Below are 20241 nucleotides of genomic sequence, written 5' to 3' on the forward strand. Positions count from 1 at the left end.
ATGGAAAAGGAAAGTGGTTCTGCCAACAACAAGGTCATTAGAGGCTGAGCACAACCTCAAATCACGGAAGGATGGATAAGGAAAGCGGCTCTGCCCTTTTGAAGGAACCATCCCTACATTTGGCTTAAGTGATTTAGGGAAATCACGGAAAACCTAAATCAGGATAGCCAGACACGAGTCTGAACCATCATCCTATTGATGCGAGTCCATTGTGCTGACCACTGCACTACCCTGTTCGGGAAATTCGCAGTCATGGCACATGGCAAACCAAGAGAGTGCTCCAGTTGTCATACAAAATCACAACTGAGGCCACAACTCCAAGTGTAGGTCCAGTGTGTCTTGCACACGGACAGGTTGGTTGCAGGCCCTCAACTGGCCTCCTCCTAACCAACACATGCCATCACTAGCATTAAGACAGAACCAGCTTTCATCACAACAAACAGCAGACCTCCATCCTGCCCTCCACTGAGCTCTCCCTTCACACCACTCAGGTCACAAATGGTGATGGTTTGGGGTCGGTGGAACACATGCCGCAGCATGTCTAGCTCAGAGCTATCCTTGAAGTAAACAATTTGTAACAGTTTCTTTTGCCACTGAGATGTCAATGCCACTCAAATTGCTGCTGCAGAGACAGTATGATGCACCAGAGCCATATGCCGGACAAAACAGTATTCCATCCCAGTAATGTAATGTGAATGTCCAGACCTCAGTCTTCCTGCAAATGTACATTCCCATGATTGCCGCTGCCAGCAATAATGCACAGTGGCTACGTTCTTGCCAACACAGAAGGACCATCCTGCCTCTTGTAGCCCCATTACACTACCTCATTCAAATTTAGTGAGGCATTGATAATGGAGTCCTTGTCACACTCTTGAAAAACATCAACTCAGCCTGTCCAATTTCAAAGGTAACAAACGCTCATGACCATTACAGCATGATTTGGATTCTCATTGTGATGCTGCTAGCACCGCTCTTATGCAACTGGTGTGAAACTTGAATATACATCATATTGCAGGTGTAGAAACACACTTACCAACTTTATGTTGCACAACTTCTTGGTGTTGTGATTTTTTTCCAGCAGCTATTTTCCTTCATTTCCATGACCTTTTTCGTTTTTCAAATTTTTCATCCTAAACATGATTTCTTTCAATCGAGTTAAATTGTTTGCAGAACTTTCAGTGCTAAAAACTTATATAAACTAGCAATATCTCAGAAAAAATATTTTTTTTGCATTATTATTAGGAATAACATTACACAGTAACATGCTACAAGTGGTTTTCCGATTACTTATTCTTAAAAGAATGAGATAGAAATAAACATACCATTTCCTCCCTTTCCTTTGGTTCGTGTTTGCAAAAATGAAGGGAAAAAAAGGACAAGAATTAGCAAAACAAAACAAACAAAAACATCACACAAGACAATACTACCAATCTAACACACAAAACAAAGTTACACACAAAACACACAACAAAAAACAGTTAATTACAGCAGCCATTATGTAATTTAATAGGTAATGTATTGTTCATAAAAAGGTATTCACAAATAAAGTGACGTATAATTACCAGTAAATTAATGGCATATTTATAAGGGTCCAAACATGCTTTTTAACCTAATTACCTACTACTTTTACACTGGAGTACCACTCCCCACTCAGACATCTCAAAATACTAAAAATGGTTTTTTTCCCAAGAGATAACAGCTTTCAAATGAGATTATCTTCTTAACTGTTCCCTGCCCTTTGGCTCAACTCCCAGATTCAAGTTCTGTTTTTACTGGCCTAGTGAGTTTCATAACAGACTTAACCTTAAATTAATTTTGTATATATGTCTGTAAAGCTTCAGTTATTGTAAGTGTATGTCATTGCAAGTTCATATAAATATAATTTCTGGAGAGATTAATAGTGTTTTTGTAAAGGTATGAATGGAAATTTGAATGTATAATTACACTCTAGTTATAAATTTATCTACAAAAAACAAATCACGGAAACAACTACAACCTGCAGATGACTGGAAGGAATATACACTTTAAGGCTCAAAATCAGGCTTAATAATTCAGATTGTGAGTAAAGAAGACCAGTCACCAAGCAGCAGAAACAAGGAGGCATCAACAGGCACAAGCAAAAGAGAAAAAAAAAGCTTGTTGGCACTCAGAACACATCCTTTGCAACCCTACATTGTACCAGGCAGACGTACAATGTCAGCATTGCATATTTGCAGGTGGACAAGGCTAGGGTGGGGGCTGCATCAGGTGTGGCTAGTAAAGGGAGACAGTGTGGGGAGGCAGGAATAAGGGTTACGGGTAGGTAGTTAGTGACTAGGAGGGAGGTAGCAGGTTTGCTTGTTGCCAGTAATGTGGGAGGGAGGTGTGCCAGATGCACATGCTAGGCATTTTATGCACAGGTGCCAGAGCCAGTGGGCTGCAGTGCACAATGAAGGTGTGTGGACTGGGAGCGGGAGACAGGATATAGGATGCAGGAATTATTGGGTGGACAGTGTGGGGATAGTGGGTTAATGGAGACTGAGGACAGGAAGGTTACAGGAGTGAAGGATGTGATGCAAGAAGAGCTCCCATCTGCGTAGCTCAGAAAATCTGGTGGTGGAGGTAAGAATCCAGATGGCCTTGGTTGTGAAGCAATCACTGAAATCAAACACATCGTGCTCAGCTGCATGTTGTGCCACTGGGTGGTCAACTTTGTTCTAAGCCACAGTTTGGCAAAGGTCACTCATTCTGATGGACAGTGGGTTAGTTGTCATACCGCCATGTAAAGATTTACAGTGACTGCAGCAGAGTTTGTGTCCAATATGGTTGCCTTCACAGGTCTCTGTCTCTGATGGGGTACGTCAAGCCTGTGACATGACGAGTAGAAAATGCTGGGTGGGTGGATTGGGCAAGGGGTTGGGAGTGGGGGTGGTATAGGGATGAACAGAATGTTGTGTAGGCTGGGTGGATACCACTTTAGGAGAGGTCCACAGATGGCCAGCTGTGTGGGAGCAATTTTTTTGTATGGAACGAATAACAGCTGTTGAAATGGAGGTACTGTTGGTGGTTAGTGTGGATGGAATCATCAAAGAGATAGAGGTCAACACTAAGAAAGGTGAAACTTTGGGTTGAGGAGGACCAAGCAAGCAGATGGGAGTGAAGTAGCTGAAGTTGAGGAGGAATGAAGACAGAGTTTCTTGACCCTAATTCAGATTGTGAAGATGGATTTGTCAAAGACCTTCTCTTCTGATCTCTGCAATGAAAACACTTCTTTGTTCTATTCAGCCAAAGCCAACCTAACCCCAACATTGTAACCCCCCCACCTTCCCGCCCCACACAACCAACCTAACCAGCCCCAGATCACCTCCCAGGAATTCCTTCACTCCAACTTCGTGTCACCATACTTCCACAGGTACCTTCCTAAGAACACTAATCCTCAGCAGAAGCAAGCACAATCATACACAACCTCAAAACAGATCCTGACTTAAATCATCCTCCATGTACACAAAGGAACCCATCACTGCCATAATGAATCACAGTGGCTACCTCACAGAAGGCTTCTGCCAACTGCCCAACTCCTCCACCTACAAGCTCTGCCATACTGACCCCACTACATGCTCCCAAAATCCACAAACCCAACAATTCTGGATTTCTCACAGCAGCTGGTTATTGCACTCCTACTCAAAGAATTTCCACTTTTGATGACCATCACCTCCAACCAATAGTACAAAGCCTGGCCTCTTACATAATAGACACTAACTACTTCCTTCACTGACCTTCCTCTCGACTCTCTCTACTCGTCACTGCAGAAGCCCCCTCCTTACACACCAACATCCCACAAACACATGGCCTTTCCACTATCAAACATTACCTCTCCCAATATCCTCCAGACTTCAAACTCTCTATCTCAGTCTTCATACACATTACCAACTATATCCTGACACACAACTACCAGGTGTACCAGTATGAAATGAGCGTTACGATACAAATGTGTCAATAGGGAACATTTGTTGTGAACGAGCCTTAATTTTCTTTCTTTTTTTTTGTTTGTTTTGTTTGGTTGGTATGACATCTGCCAAAGATATTAAGTATACATCGAATCATGGAACAAACAACAACATATGTTTTCATCGTGTTAACAATGTTGAATTTTGTACCAGAAAGTGATGATTTGCGGAAAGTATTAATTTTTTGTTTTCATTTGAAAAACAGTGCTGCAGAGTCGCATCGAATGCTTGTCGAGGCATACGGTGATCATTCTCTATCAGAAGCAACATGCAAAAGATGGTTTCAATTGTTCAGAAATAATGATTTTGATGTCAGAAATGAAGAACATGGAAGACCACTAAAAAAGTTCAAAGACGCCGAATTGCAAGCAATATTGGATGAAGATGATACTTTGCTTCAGAAGCAAATGGCAGCAATGCTAAATGTTACACAACAAACAATTTCTGACCGTTTGAAAGCTATGGGAAAGATCCAAAAGTGTGGAAAATGAGTGCCACATGAATTGAATGAAAGACAGATGGAAAACCGAAAAACCATTTGTCAAATTTTGCTTCAAAGACATGAAAGAAAATCAATTTTGCATTAAATTGTTACTGGCAACGAAAAATGGGTTTATTTTAAGAATCCTAAACGGGAAAAATCATGGGTTGATCCAGGACAACCATCAACATCAACTGCAAAACCAGATCGATTCGGCAAGGAGACAATGCTCTGTGTTTGGTGGGATCAGAAAGGTGTGGTGTATCATGAGCTTCTAAAACCCGGTGAAACTGTGAATACTAATCGCTACAGACAGCAAATGATCAATTTGAACTACACACTGATCGAAAAAAGACCAGAATGGGCCAGAAGACATGGCAAAGTAATTTTTTTACACGACAATGCACCTGCACACAAAGCAAAACTGGTTCAGGATACAATCAAAACACTTGGCTGGGAGCTGTTACCCCACCCGCCGTATTCACCAGACTTGGCCCCTTCCGACTACCATTTGTTTTCATCAATGGGACACGCATTGGCTGAGGAACACTTCGATTCCTACGAAGAAGTCGAAAATTGGGTGTCGATTGGTTTGCTTCAAAAGACGGACATTTCTATTGGCATGGTGTCCACAAATCGCCAGAAATGTGGTCAAAATGTATAGAAAACAATGGTCAGTACTTTGAATTAAATGGTTTTACTTTTCAATTCAAAATTAGTGTTTCATTTTCATAAAAAAATGCTCATTTCACACCGGTACACCTGGTACTTCCACTTTGAGGTGAAGGTATACAAACAAACCTGCTGCACACCCATGGGCATCTGCGTGCTACCCTTTTGTGCCGATCTTTTTATAGGCCATCTGGAGAGAACTTTTCTAGCCTCCCAGAATACCAACCCCCTTGTCTGGTTCAGGTTCAGTGATGACATCTTCATGATCTGGACTCAGGGCCAAGACACCCCATCCTCCTTCCTCCACAACATCAACACCCCTCTCATCCAATTTACCTGGTCCTCCTCAACCCAACATGCCACCTTCCTGGACATTGTTCTCCATCTCTCTAATGGCTTCATCCTCATCTCTGCCTATATTAAAACCACTACTAGGATCCTCTCCTTCTTGATGCAATCTTTTTACTTGTTCTGGAGGGATCCCTCCTTCCACCAGACTTTTCCTGTGAAATGACTGTTGTTACATAGTAACAGGCTCTGGTAGGTTCACAACCAAGGGTTTATTATTCCAATTACAAATTTGTTTAACTTCTGACAACAATAACTTCCTAGAACAATAACAAGAACACACACTCATTCTGCTCCTGAGTCAAATACGGTTCTGTGTTATCTATAGGTCTCCCTAGTTACCAAGTCCCATGACCACAGAATGGCTGGAGCTCGATGGCACGCTTCACTGCTCTGCAGACTCAGTCTGCTGCCTGCTCTGACATCACAAGCAGTTGTCCCACACCCCCAGAATATCTCCAAAATAAATCAGCACACCAATCCAAACAGAACCTAATTTCATTTTACCTATAGCTCTTATTACTTAATCTTTTGAATTCAGCTCTCACCTTATATATATTTCTATAAACACAAACACACATGATCTCATAATCTCATTTCAGCAGTAAGGGTGCTTATCACCAACTCTCACTGATCACCACGAGCATTTGCACCCTTGTGCCACTAACCACCAACAGTACCTGTGTTTTGATTGCTGGAATCCCTTTCACACAAAAAAATCTCTCACATACAGCCTGGCCACCCCTGAATGGCATATCTGGAGGTGAGAACTCCTTTGCCAAGTATGCTAAGTCTCACTAGGACCTTCACAGACAGGCAGTACACCCCATACCAAGTCCACAAACAAGATTCCCATGCCATATCCTCCCACCGCCACCACCACCACAAGAATCAGCTACAAAGGTGTGCCCCTCTCCCTGGTCATCCAATATCACCATGGACTGGGAGAAATGAATCATATCTTTCGCCTGGGCTTTGATAATCTATCATCATGCCTAGATATTAAGATCCTTCCCGTTCCCCCTAAAGTGGTATTCCATCACCAACCTACACAACAGCTTTGTCCATCTCTACACCACTCCCAACCCCTTGCAACAGGAATCATATATCTGTGAAACACCAAGACACAAGACCTGCCCAATCTGCACACCCAGCACTTCCCCTTCCAGTCCTGTCACAGGCTTATCCTACCCCATCAGAGACAGAGCCACTTGTGAAAGCAGCCATGTCATATTACAAACCTGTAGCAATCACTGCACAGTATTTTTTTAATACTGGTATGACAATCAACCAGTTGTTTATCAGAATGAATGGTCACAGCCAAACAGTGCTCAAAAATGGCTGCTTCACAACCTGCACCACCAAGATTCTTCCCTCCAACAATAATTTTTCTGAACTAAGCAGATAGGAATTACCCATGTAACACATCCTTTGCTCCTGTAAGTCTCCTGGCCACAATCTCTGTTAAACCATTATCCTCACACCCTCTATCCTAAAGTTTCCATTTCATCTGCTATGTCACCATCATCCACTGCACTAGCTCAGGCACACATGCATCACATGCCCAGCTTGTGCACCTGTCACTCCTCCCTCCTACATTCCTAGCTGGTAAACCTCCTGCATCCCTCTGAGCCACTAGCTACCCATGCCTAATCCCTCACCCTGCTTCTCCCCCCCTATCTATCTCCCTCACAATCCCCACTCTCCCATTCCATCTTGGCCCCCGGCAAAATGTAACCCCAGCACTTTGTGTCCAACCAGACAATACAAGAGTGCAGGTGTGTGTGTGCGTGTGCGTGTGTGTGTGTGTGGGGGGGGGGGGGGGGGTTGTATTCTAGCTCCAGACAGGATTTATTGGGAAAGCTGACAAGTTTCCTTCTGTGTGCACCAGTCAACGACTCAACATTTAGCTGCTATTCAATAAGTGGTCTCCTATGCTCCTAAATTATTTAGTTTCTATCAGAACATTCTCCCTATACTTAAAAATCACACCACCTATTTATCTAGTCTCTCTCTCTCTCTCTCTCTCTCTCTCTCTCTCTCTCACACACACACACACACACACACACACACACACACCTAAGAGCTGATATAGTTTATGAGAAGTTCATCTACATCTATACCATACTATGCAAGCTACAAGATAGTGTATGCTCCAGGGTACTTCTGGTAACACTAACTGATCCCCCTCCCAGTCTTTAATTTCTCAAATTTTCTCATCATGGTCACCAAGATGTATGTGAGGCACGGGAGAAAGTAATCCATTGTCGGATCTTCTTGGAAATTGCTATCTCGAAATTTCAATAATAATCCTCTGCATGATGCATAATGCCTCTCTTTTAACAATGCCATGGGGTGGTGGGGTGGAGGAGGGGGCTTTAAGAGTGCTGGCAGAGGTCTGGGAACGCAGCTGGCTCACAGTGGCAGTGGGAAGATGAAGTGAGTAAACTAAAGCTGTCTGCAAACTGAAGGTTAGTCTGAAGACTGCAGTGACTTTCTAGATGTTCTCCTACCTGAGGCAGTATCTCCTTCCCTTGCTCTGACCACTGAACTGACTTCAGCCATTAACAGTGAGATCTACAGTTTGCGGACTATTAAATGATGGATGAGGAATTTGCGGATTATTAAATGATGGATGAGGAGGAGTGGGAGGGTACTGTGTGTGTGTGTATGTGTATGTGTGTGTGTGTGTGTGTGTGTGTGTGTGAGAGAGAGAGAGAGAGAGAGTGTGTGTGTGTGCGCGCGCTCAAATTCGGAAAAGAGTGAACACTAGTGAGATTTTTCCTGAATTGATGTGTGTGCTTACATGCCACTGATCAGTCATGTGCATGTGATTGGTTACCTTTTCTCATTTATACTCATTGTTTCCATCCTGGAATTTCTAGTATCAAACTAAATTCTTCTAAATTTCTATCTTTTTTCCATATCAGTCTATTAACTGACTAAATGCCTGCTTATTGACAATGTCAATATTGATAGCACACAAGGGTTTCCACCCATGCATAGGCTTATTATCCTTTCCAGTGTCAAACACTTACTGATTTACCTACTTGACAAATCTTTTGTTCTTCCAACATTATCTTGAAGCCCACATCTCACACCCTCTATACAGGGTGTACATTAAGTCCAAAAACACATTCAATTATTTATTGCACAAAAACCAAACATTGTACAGATATCATAAATGTCATTTTGAAGAGAAACCCCTCAAAGTTTTTTCATGTATACCGCCACAGCGTAATTTGCCGATAGTCAGCGCTAGCTGCAAACATAGCGAGTTCAGGTGCGGAGAGAGCTTAAAGTGTGCTACAGCTGTTCAACAGGAGCTCGACAAAAACAAGTGTGCTACAGCTGTTTAAAGGATGTTTAGAACCAAGCACAGTAAGAAACCACCAACAAGGAAGGCCATTTACCACTGGCACAATAAATTCATTACGATGGCTTGCTTGTGCCTGGTAACAAGAAGCAGACGTCCCAGTGGGAAAGAAGTGAATCTGGAGTGCATACGAGAGACATTCATAAGGGTCCAAAGAAATCAATGTGTTGTGCATCCCATGAACTTTAAATGACTCAGTGACAGTGTGGAAAGTCCTGCGACAGAAGCTGTCTATGAAACCATTCAAATTGGAGCTATTGCGGAAGCTCAATGATGACGAAAAAGACAAGCGTTTTGAGTTCTGTTCATAGTTGCGACAACTGAATGAGGATGGAGATGGCATTGTTGATCACTTAATTTTTAGCGACGAAGCCACTTTTCACATTAATGGGAAAGTGAACAGGCATAATTGTCGAATCTGAGGTACAAAGCATCCGCACAAATGCATTGAATTTGAGCGTGATTGCCAAAGGTAAATGTTTTTTGCGCCTTGTCACATCGAAAAGTGTACGGGCCATTCTTCTTCGCCAAGAACACTTTCACTGGATATTGCTACTTGGACATGTTGCAGCAATGGCTGATGCCTCAAATGCAATCTGACTCTCCGTTCATCTTTCAGCAGGATGGGGCTCCACCCTATTTTCATCGTGAAGTTTGTGGGTCCCTGAACACAGAGCTGCTGCATCGATTGATCAGCCGTGCTGCAGAAGGGGACAGCTGTTTCAGGAAATGACCTCCCCAACCACCAGATCTCACTCCGTATGACTTTTTTCTGTGGGGGCACATTTAAGGTCTGGTGTATGTACTGCCTCTACCACGTGATGTAGCAGAGCTCCAGGAGAGAATACGGGAAGCGACTGACACAGTCGATGATGCCACGCTGGGACAGGTATGGCAAGAATTCGATTACCATATTGATTTCTGCCAGATCACTCATGGTTCGCATATCAAATGTTTGTAAAAAAACTTTCCATTTTTATCTTCAAAATGCAATACTTATGACGTCTGTACAATGTTTAGTTCTTGTGCAATAAATAATTAAAAGCATTCCCACACTTTATGTACACCCTATATTTATATTCAGTACTTGTCAACTCATTCCATGGTTTCCGGGATATATGAATAGTTTATATGGTTATAGTCAACAAGACTACTCAATCTTACAAGGTTTCAACTCTTAAATGAGTATTCCCAGAATTAGTTCGTAATACCTCCAATTAACTCACAAACAAATTTGATAACTATCAATACAAAAAATTAAATATTGGCATTTCAAACAGACTTACCGATGAACAAACCTTTCCTTGATGAAAGGAGAGATACACTGATTTTAACAATTTAAAGGTAAATTCACACACAAAAAAAAAAAACACTTACGTGGTCTGAGCCTTCAAATAACTCATTTGCAATAGCATCTCTCTCGTCTTCATTTTGTTCTTCTTGCTCCTCTTCTGATTCTTCATCTTGAATTCGTTTCAAACGTTTGAAACGTTTCTAAAACCAAAGAACACGTAAGTACAGAAGAAGACAGAGTCTACAAGACACTGAGGTTAATCTATAACTATCACTTACACGTCTTTCAACTTTTACTCCCAAGTTCTCCTCAATTAGATCATAATCTTCATCTTCAAGGCGATCATCATAGTCATCATCGTCATCATCATCCCGTTTCTTACGCTTTGTACTTCCACCTGATCCATCAGAATCTTCTCCATCACTTTCATCAATTGGTGCATCATCTATAAGATCCTTTAGCTCTTCTCGAAGCTTGTCCTCATCATCTGCAACATTAAATGTTTAGTATTAGTTACATTTCAAAATCAATCCTTCCATATGCCACACAATCAAACCAATATTTTTTTTTCGTATTATTTATTACCACAATAAAAACCATCATGATCTAGTAACTTAACAACAATTGGCAAAAATTTATTTTTAGGTACCTTTGCACATACACAAGAATATGGTAACTTTAGCGTGAAATTAGTTCATAATTATAACAATAATGGAAATTCCTAGATGCAGCTATACATAAAATTAAGGTAACAACTGACCTATAGTGGACTGGTGCACGAAGCACAGTTAACACATACAGAAAACAGTATTCGCACTACCTTTTGAGCACTAGCTATTTTTCCAACAACAGTACACACATTCACGCGCACAACCACACAGACACCCAAACCACACTCCCGTCGATACTATAAGACTCATTACTGAAAGCAGTTGCCTGAGCTCAAGGAGGTGGGGAGCAGGTAGGGAAGGACCCAAGGAGGGGGTAGTGGGAAACGGGCAGGTCTTTGGACAGATGACTTTCGCAGCTGCACAATAAGACAAGAAAGGTACAGAAGGTACAACAAAAAAAGGTGTAGGATGAAGGAGAAAGACAGGAGGAGGAAAAGGGAAGGGGGGGAAAAGGACAGAAAGGTGAAAATGAAGAGGATGAGAGGGAGGGTAGAGAGTAAGAGGAGGAGGAGGAGGAGGAGGAGGGGGGGCTGAAAAGGGGGGACTGGAGAGAGGAGGGGGAAGGAGAGGAGGAGGGGGAGAGAGGGGGGAGGGGGAGGGGGAGGGGGAGGGGGAGGGAGGGAGGGAGGGAGGTGGAGAGAGAGAGAGAGAGAGAGAGAGAGAGAGAGAGGGTGGGAGGGAGGAGGAGGAGGGACGGAGGGAGGGACGGAGGTAGAGGGAGAATGCCCACAAAGGGGAGGTGGAGAGGGAGAGTGGTGGGAGTAGGCAGTGGGTGATCTGGACAGAGAAGGAGTGGTACAGACAAAAGAGAGACGGGATGTGATGGAAAGACAATTCCCATTTGCATACCTCAGAGAAACTTGTGCTGGAAAGGACTGGCCTTCACATTAGAGCAGCTTTACTTGACAATTAATGCAATACTGGAAAGTCATGGGTAGAACACAAATAATGGAAGGAGTGAAGGTAACTATTTGCCAAACAGTTGAGGCTTTAAGTAGTTGACAGGCACGTAAACAAGGTTGAAATTTTCACTCATATTCTGGACAATGCCCTTCCTCAGAACTCTTACACACCTGGCAACAATGTTGCCGACCATGTGAGTGAATGTGTGTTTTTTGTTAGCCTGTTAGCTCACTGGAAGACACTATCTGAGATCTTAGCAAAGACTTTAGTCATGTTTACGTGCCTGTCAACCACTCAACACTAACTATATTGTGAGTAGTTATCCTTCTTCCTTTAATGGTACTTATTGATTAGATGTCCTAAAATAATGTTTTACATTCTACATTAATGTGGTTGTTGAAATGAACACAGCTAAAGCTACTTTGACACAGAAGATAACGATTTAGTCACAGGACATGTGTGCACTTTGTAATACCTAAATCATATAGGGCTGCCAGAAAAAAAGGGAAATCATTAAAGTATGAATATTAACTGTAAGCCTTGTAACTTAGGTAGAGACTAACAGTGGCAAGCTGCTTTCGTCAATCCATTACCATGCCATGTGCACTAGGAAACTGCTGACTTCACGCTCACTGATTGCGAAATGGTGGTAAAAAGTGACACAGCCACATACCATCTGCAAGCAAACGGCCCGAAATGATGTGTATAGAGGCCAGAAGAGTTCCAGACAGCCTCGGATAGACGAGCCTGCAGCAGATACTATGTAAGTGGGCGTGATACACAATTAAGCTTGTATAGGACTTCCAAGCTTGCATGCACATACCTCTGGACTAGTGTTATTAGTTTCCATTGTACAATGGTCTACATGAATCTATGTATGTATGCCACTTTCACTGTGACAAGCACTTGAACCTAAGGGTTTGATTAGAGCAATATAATCTGACATTTCCATTGTTCATGGTTTGTAGGTCTACAAACCACGTGTGAAACAACACTGGTGTGTAAACCCGAATCTTAAAGTTACAGGTCAGGGTGGCCATTTGCTCTGGTAATTAACTAGGGAATCTAGTATGCCTCATCTATGTTTTAAACTTACAGAATTTATAAAACTACTTCTGCATGTTCACTGGAAACACATAAAGAAGATATGAAAAGCAGGCCCGTAAGCTAATCCAGAGTCTTGTTTCCTCATCACCACCACATCTACGTCCTTAGCCTAACATCCAAGTCATTCTGTAATGTTCCCAAACACAGTGACCTGAAAAAATTCAGCTTGACTCCATTGCCATTTCACTTGTGTGTACGACTGCCCATGCACTAAGAAATGGATGACCTAAAATTTGATGTCACCTCTGATCTGAATTTGAGCTTCTGAATAAGTATGTTCTGAGCTACACTGGGTTATGACAACTTACACACACAAAAATGGTACAAATAAAGTTAATAAGGTACTTCATCCCGAAAGGAACTTCATTTGATCAATGCCAGCACCACTGCAGTATAGCAAAATTTCACATTAACAGCAAAATACCATTGTGTGGGTTAGAGTATATGTTGTGAACTGTCGTGGGAGGTTACAAGTCTTTGTATACGTAGAGAAATGCATGATAGCTATGCATGGAAAAACTGAGTAGTGCTTCAGTTTCTAAATGTGTGATACACTTTAGCAATAGCTTATTATGAAATATATGAAGCACTGGAACACAGACAGGTTCACACGTGAGTGAAAATGTGAAATTCGGGACATGAGATGTTTGTGACGATGAGGACAACCGCAACAAGTGACAGGAACCAATGAAAGCAGTTGATTTAATGTTTACAAAGAATAGGCACAGCATAACGATAAATCCTGCACTTTTGTAATAATGATGAAGTTAAAAAGATCACCATTTGAATTCAATAAACTAATTGTTTCTCAAAAATGAAGGTAACCATGTAGAAAAGTAATGGGAGGTACAATCATTAATATGCAAACATTAATTCCATTATTACTTCTATCAATTAGTATGCTGCTTTTCTGTACATACAGAGGATCACAACTCATTTCCTGGACACCCTTTTAAGAAAGTGACTGAAAGAAATATGAACAGTAGCACCACACAGACATCCTAAGTCTGAATTAATGTGTCTTCAGTCGAAAATATACCTGAGTTATAAGTCTGCAATCAGGGGAACAGAAAGACAAGACTTCTTGTTGAACTTCACATCCCAATTCAGGTCTTCAGTGATGACACTAGCTTATGGCCATTATCAATCAATATGTTCGAGTTAACTTGATAAAGGGAATTTCTTACACTGTAACCAATAGATGGAACTATTCAAGGGATTCTCCATATGGGTAGTCACAAGACCATTGTGATCAATTCACTTGCTTCAAATGACCAAGGAAAAAGACGTAAGAAAATAGTGTGATATAGCTGACACTTTAATAACTACTACACAATACTGAGAATTCCAATATCTTTGTCAACGGCTTTTAACTGGTTAGAAGTGTGATAAATATGATATCTGTGAACATAAAATCCTCAGATCCTGTGTTGATTCTTTTTAATAAAAACACAAAAGAGAGAAAAAAATGGCAATGTTGCTATGGTAGGATTGGTAATTTCTTTCTCAGATTATGAAGCTGATTTTGCATGGTAAACACTTTAAGAATAATAAACTGTTATTTCCTATATGAAACCCACATAATTTTTTAAAAAAAAAAAAAAAAAGACTAAAATTACACAAGCTGTAAAGAATCAATATACATATACGGAGCATCCCAAAACATTACCTTCTTCTTCATCTTCATCGTCACTGTCGACTGCCTTAGCACGTTTATTCTTTTTCCCGTATCCTTCGACTTCCTCATCCTGTTGAGCAACAAACTGAGATCACAAAAAGCTCACACATGAAAGCTTCATAGCAAATGGCTTAGTTACAAGACTCAAGAAAAATAAAATACTTCAAATAAAAAATAAGAGTCTTTCAAACCAAAGCTCTCTTTTCCATAAAAAAAATGTGGGTCATATATGGCCAAATGAGAATGTAACAGTGCTACACTGTACCAGAGAATGTTTCTACCTTCCTTATCCAGCCGCAGATTGTGAGAAGAATAGTTGCTGATAATGCTCTGTACACACTTCGATGTGTCTATATCTGCCCCCCCTTTTCCTTCAATATGTAAGATATAGGTTGGAAGAACTAATAAATTTCTTGATAAATACTGGAAAAAAACATGAGATGCACAGCATCTTTGTTGTAGTGTCTTCTGCAAGAGGATGTTGAACCATTCTGTATGACCTCACTGACTAAACACATCCATGATGGAGTGTGTCACTCTCTCTCTCACACACATGTTAATCCTATTTCCTAAGTGTCCAGGACTGATGGAAAGTACTCTATAAATGGTCAAAGCTTTTGTAAATAATCTATTTTGTGGGCGAATTAACTTCTTTAGGATTGCTCTGTTAAGCCTCAGTCCAACAACTTCCAATCCAACAGAGAGACTGATAGTTTAGATCCATGTTAAATTACTCCATGTACTAGCTACTTGATGGCAGTGACTGATACCAGATATTGATAGCTGAGCATAAAGTAAAATTATACCACGTCTTTTATTGTATTTACATAGGTTATATTACAGTTATTAATGTTAAGAGTCAGACTGTCCATTTTTGCAACAAGTGCTGATCCTCTTCAAATCTACCTCCTTTTTGAAACAATTTTCTAATGACAAGATTTCCATGTGTAGTACTACACTCTCTACTAACAACCATAGGAAGCTAAAAATGTTGTCTGCCACATTGTTTATATATGTTGTGAACAGGTCACATGTTCTTGGGGTGCACAAATGCAACATTTGCTTTCAACAATGTCTCCCCATTTACATATGGTAATATTGTTTCTGCTCTCAGTTTTGCATCGTCACGACCTTCAATCTGAAGACTAGTTTAACGCAACTCTTCTCGCTAGTCTATCCTGTGCAGGCCTCTACATCACTGTTTAACTACTGCCTTCACATCTGCTCACATATGCTACAAGAATTCTACGCCAGGTGAGCGTGAAACAAAACTTCATTACTTTAATACAAAGTGGTACAAGATACTGTTGAGTGAGCTTTATTTGTATAGTTATCATATTTAAAGTTAGTTTTAAATGCTTACAAGAGCTAAAGCATACAAGAGTATGGGAAATATACAACAGGCTGGAGAGACCTAAGACCCAGCTATGGCCACGAAAATTAGCAAAGAAGTGCCTGACTGCGCTGAGTTGATAAATTTAATCAAAGCTCAGAGTGCAACATTAAGTAAAGAACTAGGTTTGGTAAATTCTCAATTAAATGCTCAGAGTATTAAGTTAAACTTACTACATTCGCAATTAAATACCCAGAGTGAGGCTTCAAATGCTCAGAGGGAAACTCAATACGCAAGCATCAAATTTAGGTTTGTCAAGTGCCACAGTAGACTCTCAAAGTAAAGAATTTAGTAATCTATGTGAAAGCATGGGTGCTCTGAAGACTGAATTTGATGCTGTAAGTACTAAAGTAGTGAATTTAAAAATAGATTTGAAGAACTATTTGACAAATTCTTTAACCACTCATACAAATCAAATGTTTGCTGACCTTAGTCAGAAAAAGAATGACAATTTGCAAGATTTATCAAGAAGTTACAGCTGGACATTGAGAGAAAAATGTAACAATGTAGAATCCGAACTTATTGAAAAGTTAGGATCGTTTGAAAATGTGTACAATATTAAGTATAATGACGTAAGGCATGGGTTGTATACTTTGAAAGAGAGTGTAGAGAAGAAAAATGAATTAATGCTGATCATTCAGTTGCATATTACAGATATCAGTACACGAGTAGATAATGTAAAATGGAATTTCAAAGTGAAAATAGCCAACTCAGATATTATAAATGTAATTAGTTTGGAGGAATAATTTGAAGAAATTATAGACTGAAAAGTTACCGAGAGAATAACATCCGGCAACATATCACCTATTCCTTCTTCCAAACTTAATGATACCAGGAAGTGTACAAACAACCTGTGGAAAGAGATTAAGCTTATCCAAGATAAAGTAGAAAAAAAGGGTATTTTCACCTAACATTGCATTATCTAGTGAAGCTGTGACTTATTTACAATGGGGAGCTAATTCAGGGTTATCAAGACAATTCCCTAAATTTAAGCCGGACGGAGATGTACATCCGACCCATTTCTTAAAAAGTTTTAACCAAGCATTACCAAAAAATTGGGAAGATTCTAAGAAGATCAAATTTTCTGTGGGGTATGCTTTTAGGAAAGCCTCAGAATGGCGTACAATGAATATTGATAATTTTTGCTCTTGGGAAGACTTTCAAAAGAAATTTAAAGAAAATTACTGATCTGCCAGTGCATAAGAAAAGTTAATATCAGATCCATGGAACCCAAGGGACGTTAACATTCTGAGTTAACGGGCGGAGTGACAATCGTCGGATCCCGTGTTGTTTTCGATGTTTCTTCCAAAATAGTTTTCCTGCACCAAATTTCTTTAAAATCTAAAGCTATCCTATTATCTTATTGCTTAAAAAACTAAATATGACAATAAAATAGAGACCAACTTAAGAGAATCACAGAAAAAAGTGATATCTAGACAAAATAAACTGAATAAAGTAGTGTATTTATAGAAAATGTAATATGATGCGACTAGCTGAACAACTGTTATACCATAGCATATAGCTTTTCTATTTTGTGTAGAGTATTTTATACCTTGCATGAGATGAGATATAGATGGGAGGGTTTGTATAAATTTTGAAAGGGGTGGGTATTGTAGCTAAAAGCTTGATTTACAAGAACAGATAATTCATGACTAACACAAAACACACATCACACCTTTCAAACAACCCACACAAACAAGTGTGCCTGATTCTTCTTCATTTGCCATTTCAATAGGGTTGCTAGGATTTCGTTCAGGGACCTCAAAGGGTGAAGGTCGGACAAGTCCGTTCTGTAGGAGACGATTAACACCAAACCTCTGGCGTCTCACTCACGTACCTGAGAGGTAGGGATACTGGGAAAGGGGGATGGGAAGGGTTTCCTGTCTTTGGGGCAATCTTCTTTGATCCTAGCAATCACATCTACTTTTTCCTTTCTTACTTCTCAGCTTGAGGATCTGTCTATCTTTTCCGTCTTTCCATATTCATAAATTTCTATCGCTGAAGTCCTTCCTTACTTCCATGGTTACTAATAACCTACATCTTATCTTTAGATAAGAAGGCCGAAGAATCAGACTACACAAACACACATCCACATACACACAAATACACACTACTACGCAATTACGAAATTATAAGAGACAAAGCCTGTTACAACATGAGAACCGCCAGGTGTTGTAGAGGAAAAGGTGTGTGCATAGGGAATTATGCACACATATATGGGGAGTTATTATGGTTCTACATCAAATATACATAAGGCTAGGTGCCCGTACATAACGAACTACAAAATAGTAATGAATAATGGATAAATAAGAAAAAGGCATGAGCAACGTCAGTGCAATAAAAACTCTGATGAATTGAAGGATAGTGGAACGTAAGTAGTATATACAGACATATCTATTGAAAGTATAGAAGTTGATAAGTAGAGGAGGAATCTAGGGAGTGAATGATATATTCAAGAATGAATGCGAAGTTCAAGATATAAATCTATCTTTACCAGGAAATACTTAATTATAGTATACATAGATATGTATACTAGGGTAATGAACTGTGAGGCCTACTCAGAAAGGATAAGGGGGGTGTACCCGGCATTCACTAAGTATAAAGGGCAGACATACCTACGTGGAGATAGGATGATCTGTGGCCTAAAAAATAGAGATGTTTTGTAAGGGGCGTACGCACCAGAATGTGAAGAGGTCCACCTACAAGCGAAAGATTGTGCAAGAGAGGACAGAGAATTGTTAGTGAAATAAGTTGTTAACTGACGAAAAGGAAACTTGTATGTCTACTCATTTTATAAGTATAAAGAGGCTTAAAAGCTCCTGTACCTAGCGCTATTCGACGGAGAAGAAGTCGATAGATTTTCAAGCAGCTGACTATCCCGTAAAGAAGAGGGGCTGCAAAATTCCAAGTAAGTCACCTCATAAAGAAGTGGAATGTGGTTTGGGGAAATAAATCAGTATAACCCACACTCACATTTTAAGTCGTCAGAACATTAGAATATCTTTAGTAGATTTCTTAATTTACTGAGAATGGGAGTGAGAGAGGAGGAAGGGAGACCAAGGGTAGCCAGGGGCGTGTCCCGTTCACCCATCACTGCAAACCAGTATATGGGACATATCAAAGGCAAAGCTTGAAAATTAGCCACATGGAAGGCAACTTGCTTCTTCTGTTATGAATAACAATATTAATGTGCTAATAGTAAACTGCAGGAGCGTCTACAGAAAGGTCCCAGAACTGCTCTCATTAATAAACGGTCACAACGCCCATATAGTACTAGAAACAGAAAGTTGGCTGAAACCAGACGTAAACAGTAATGAAATCCTAAACTCAGATTGGAATGTATACCGCAGAGACAGGCTGGACAGTGAAGGGGGAGGCGTGTTTATAGCGATAAGAAGTGCAATGGTATCGAAGGAAATTGACGGAGATCCAAAATGTGAAATGATTTGGGTGAAGGTCACGGTTAAAGCAGGCTCAGACAGGGTAATTGGATGTCTCTATAGGCCCCCTGGCTCAGCAGCTGTTGTGGCTGAGCACCTGAAGGATAATTTGGAAAATATTTCGAGTAGATTTCCCCACCATGTTATAGTTCTGGGTGGAGATTTTAATTTGCCGGATATAGACTGGGAGACTCAAGACGTTCATAACGGGTGGCAGGAATAAAGAATCCAGTGAAATTTTTTTAAGTGCTTTATCCGAAAACTATCTTGAGCAGTTAAACAGAGAACCGACTAGTGGCGATAACATATTAGACCTTCTGGTGACAAACAGACCCGAACTATTTGAAAAAGTTAACGCAGAACAGGGAATCAGCGATCATAAAGCGGTTACGGCATCGATTATTTCAGCCGTAAATAGGAATATTAAAAAGGGTAGGAAGATTTTTCTGTTTAGAAAAAGTGACAAAAAGCAGATTTCAGAGTACCTGATGGCTCAACACAAAAGTTCTGTCTCAAGTACAGATAGTGTTGAGGATCAGTGGACAAAGTTCAAAACCGTCGTACACAATGCGTTAGATGAGTATGTGCCAAGCAAGATAGTAAGAGATGGAAAAGAGCCACCGTGGTACAACAACCGAGTTACAAAACTGCTGCGGAAGCAAAGGGAACTTCACAGCAAACATAAACATAGCCAAAGCCTTGCAGACAAACAAAAATTACGCGAAGTGAAATGTAGTGTGAGGAGGGCTATGCGAGAGGCGTTCAATGAATTCGAAAGTAAAGTTCTATGTACTGACTGGGCAGAAAATCCTATGAAATTTTGGTCTTATGTCAAAATGGTAGGTGGATCAAAACAAAATGTCCAGACACTCTGTGACCAAAGTGGTACTGA

General features: G+C 40.5%; 1 protein-coding gene across 1 annotated transcript in view; it reads right to left on the reverse strand.

Moving 5' to 3' along the window:
• LOC126191473 (transcription elongation factor SPT6) overlaps positions 1 to 20241 on the reverse strand; it is a 169841-nt gene that overhangs the window by 140679 nt on the left and 8921 nt on the right. Inside the window, exons 2-4 of the mRNA XM_049932355.1 lie at positions 14508 to 14586; positions 10436 to 10644; positions 10241 to 10357 (exon numbers count right to left, since the gene is read on the reverse strand). Coding sequence (XP_049788312.1) covers positions 10241 to 10357; positions 10436 to 10644; positions 14508 to 14586 — 405 coding nt within the window. The remainder of the gene's footprint in view (positions 1 to 10240; positions 10358 to 10435; positions 10645 to 14507; positions 14587 to 20241) is intronic.

The sequence above is a fragment of the Schistocerca cancellata genome, chromosome 1, assembly GCF_023864275.1.
Source record: "Schistocerca cancellata isolate TAMUIC-IGC-003103 chromosome 1, iqSchCanc2.1, whole genome shotgun sequence".
NCBI classification, from domain to species: Eukaryota; Metazoa; Arthropoda; class Insecta; order Orthoptera; family Acrididae; genus Schistocerca; species Schistocerca cancellata.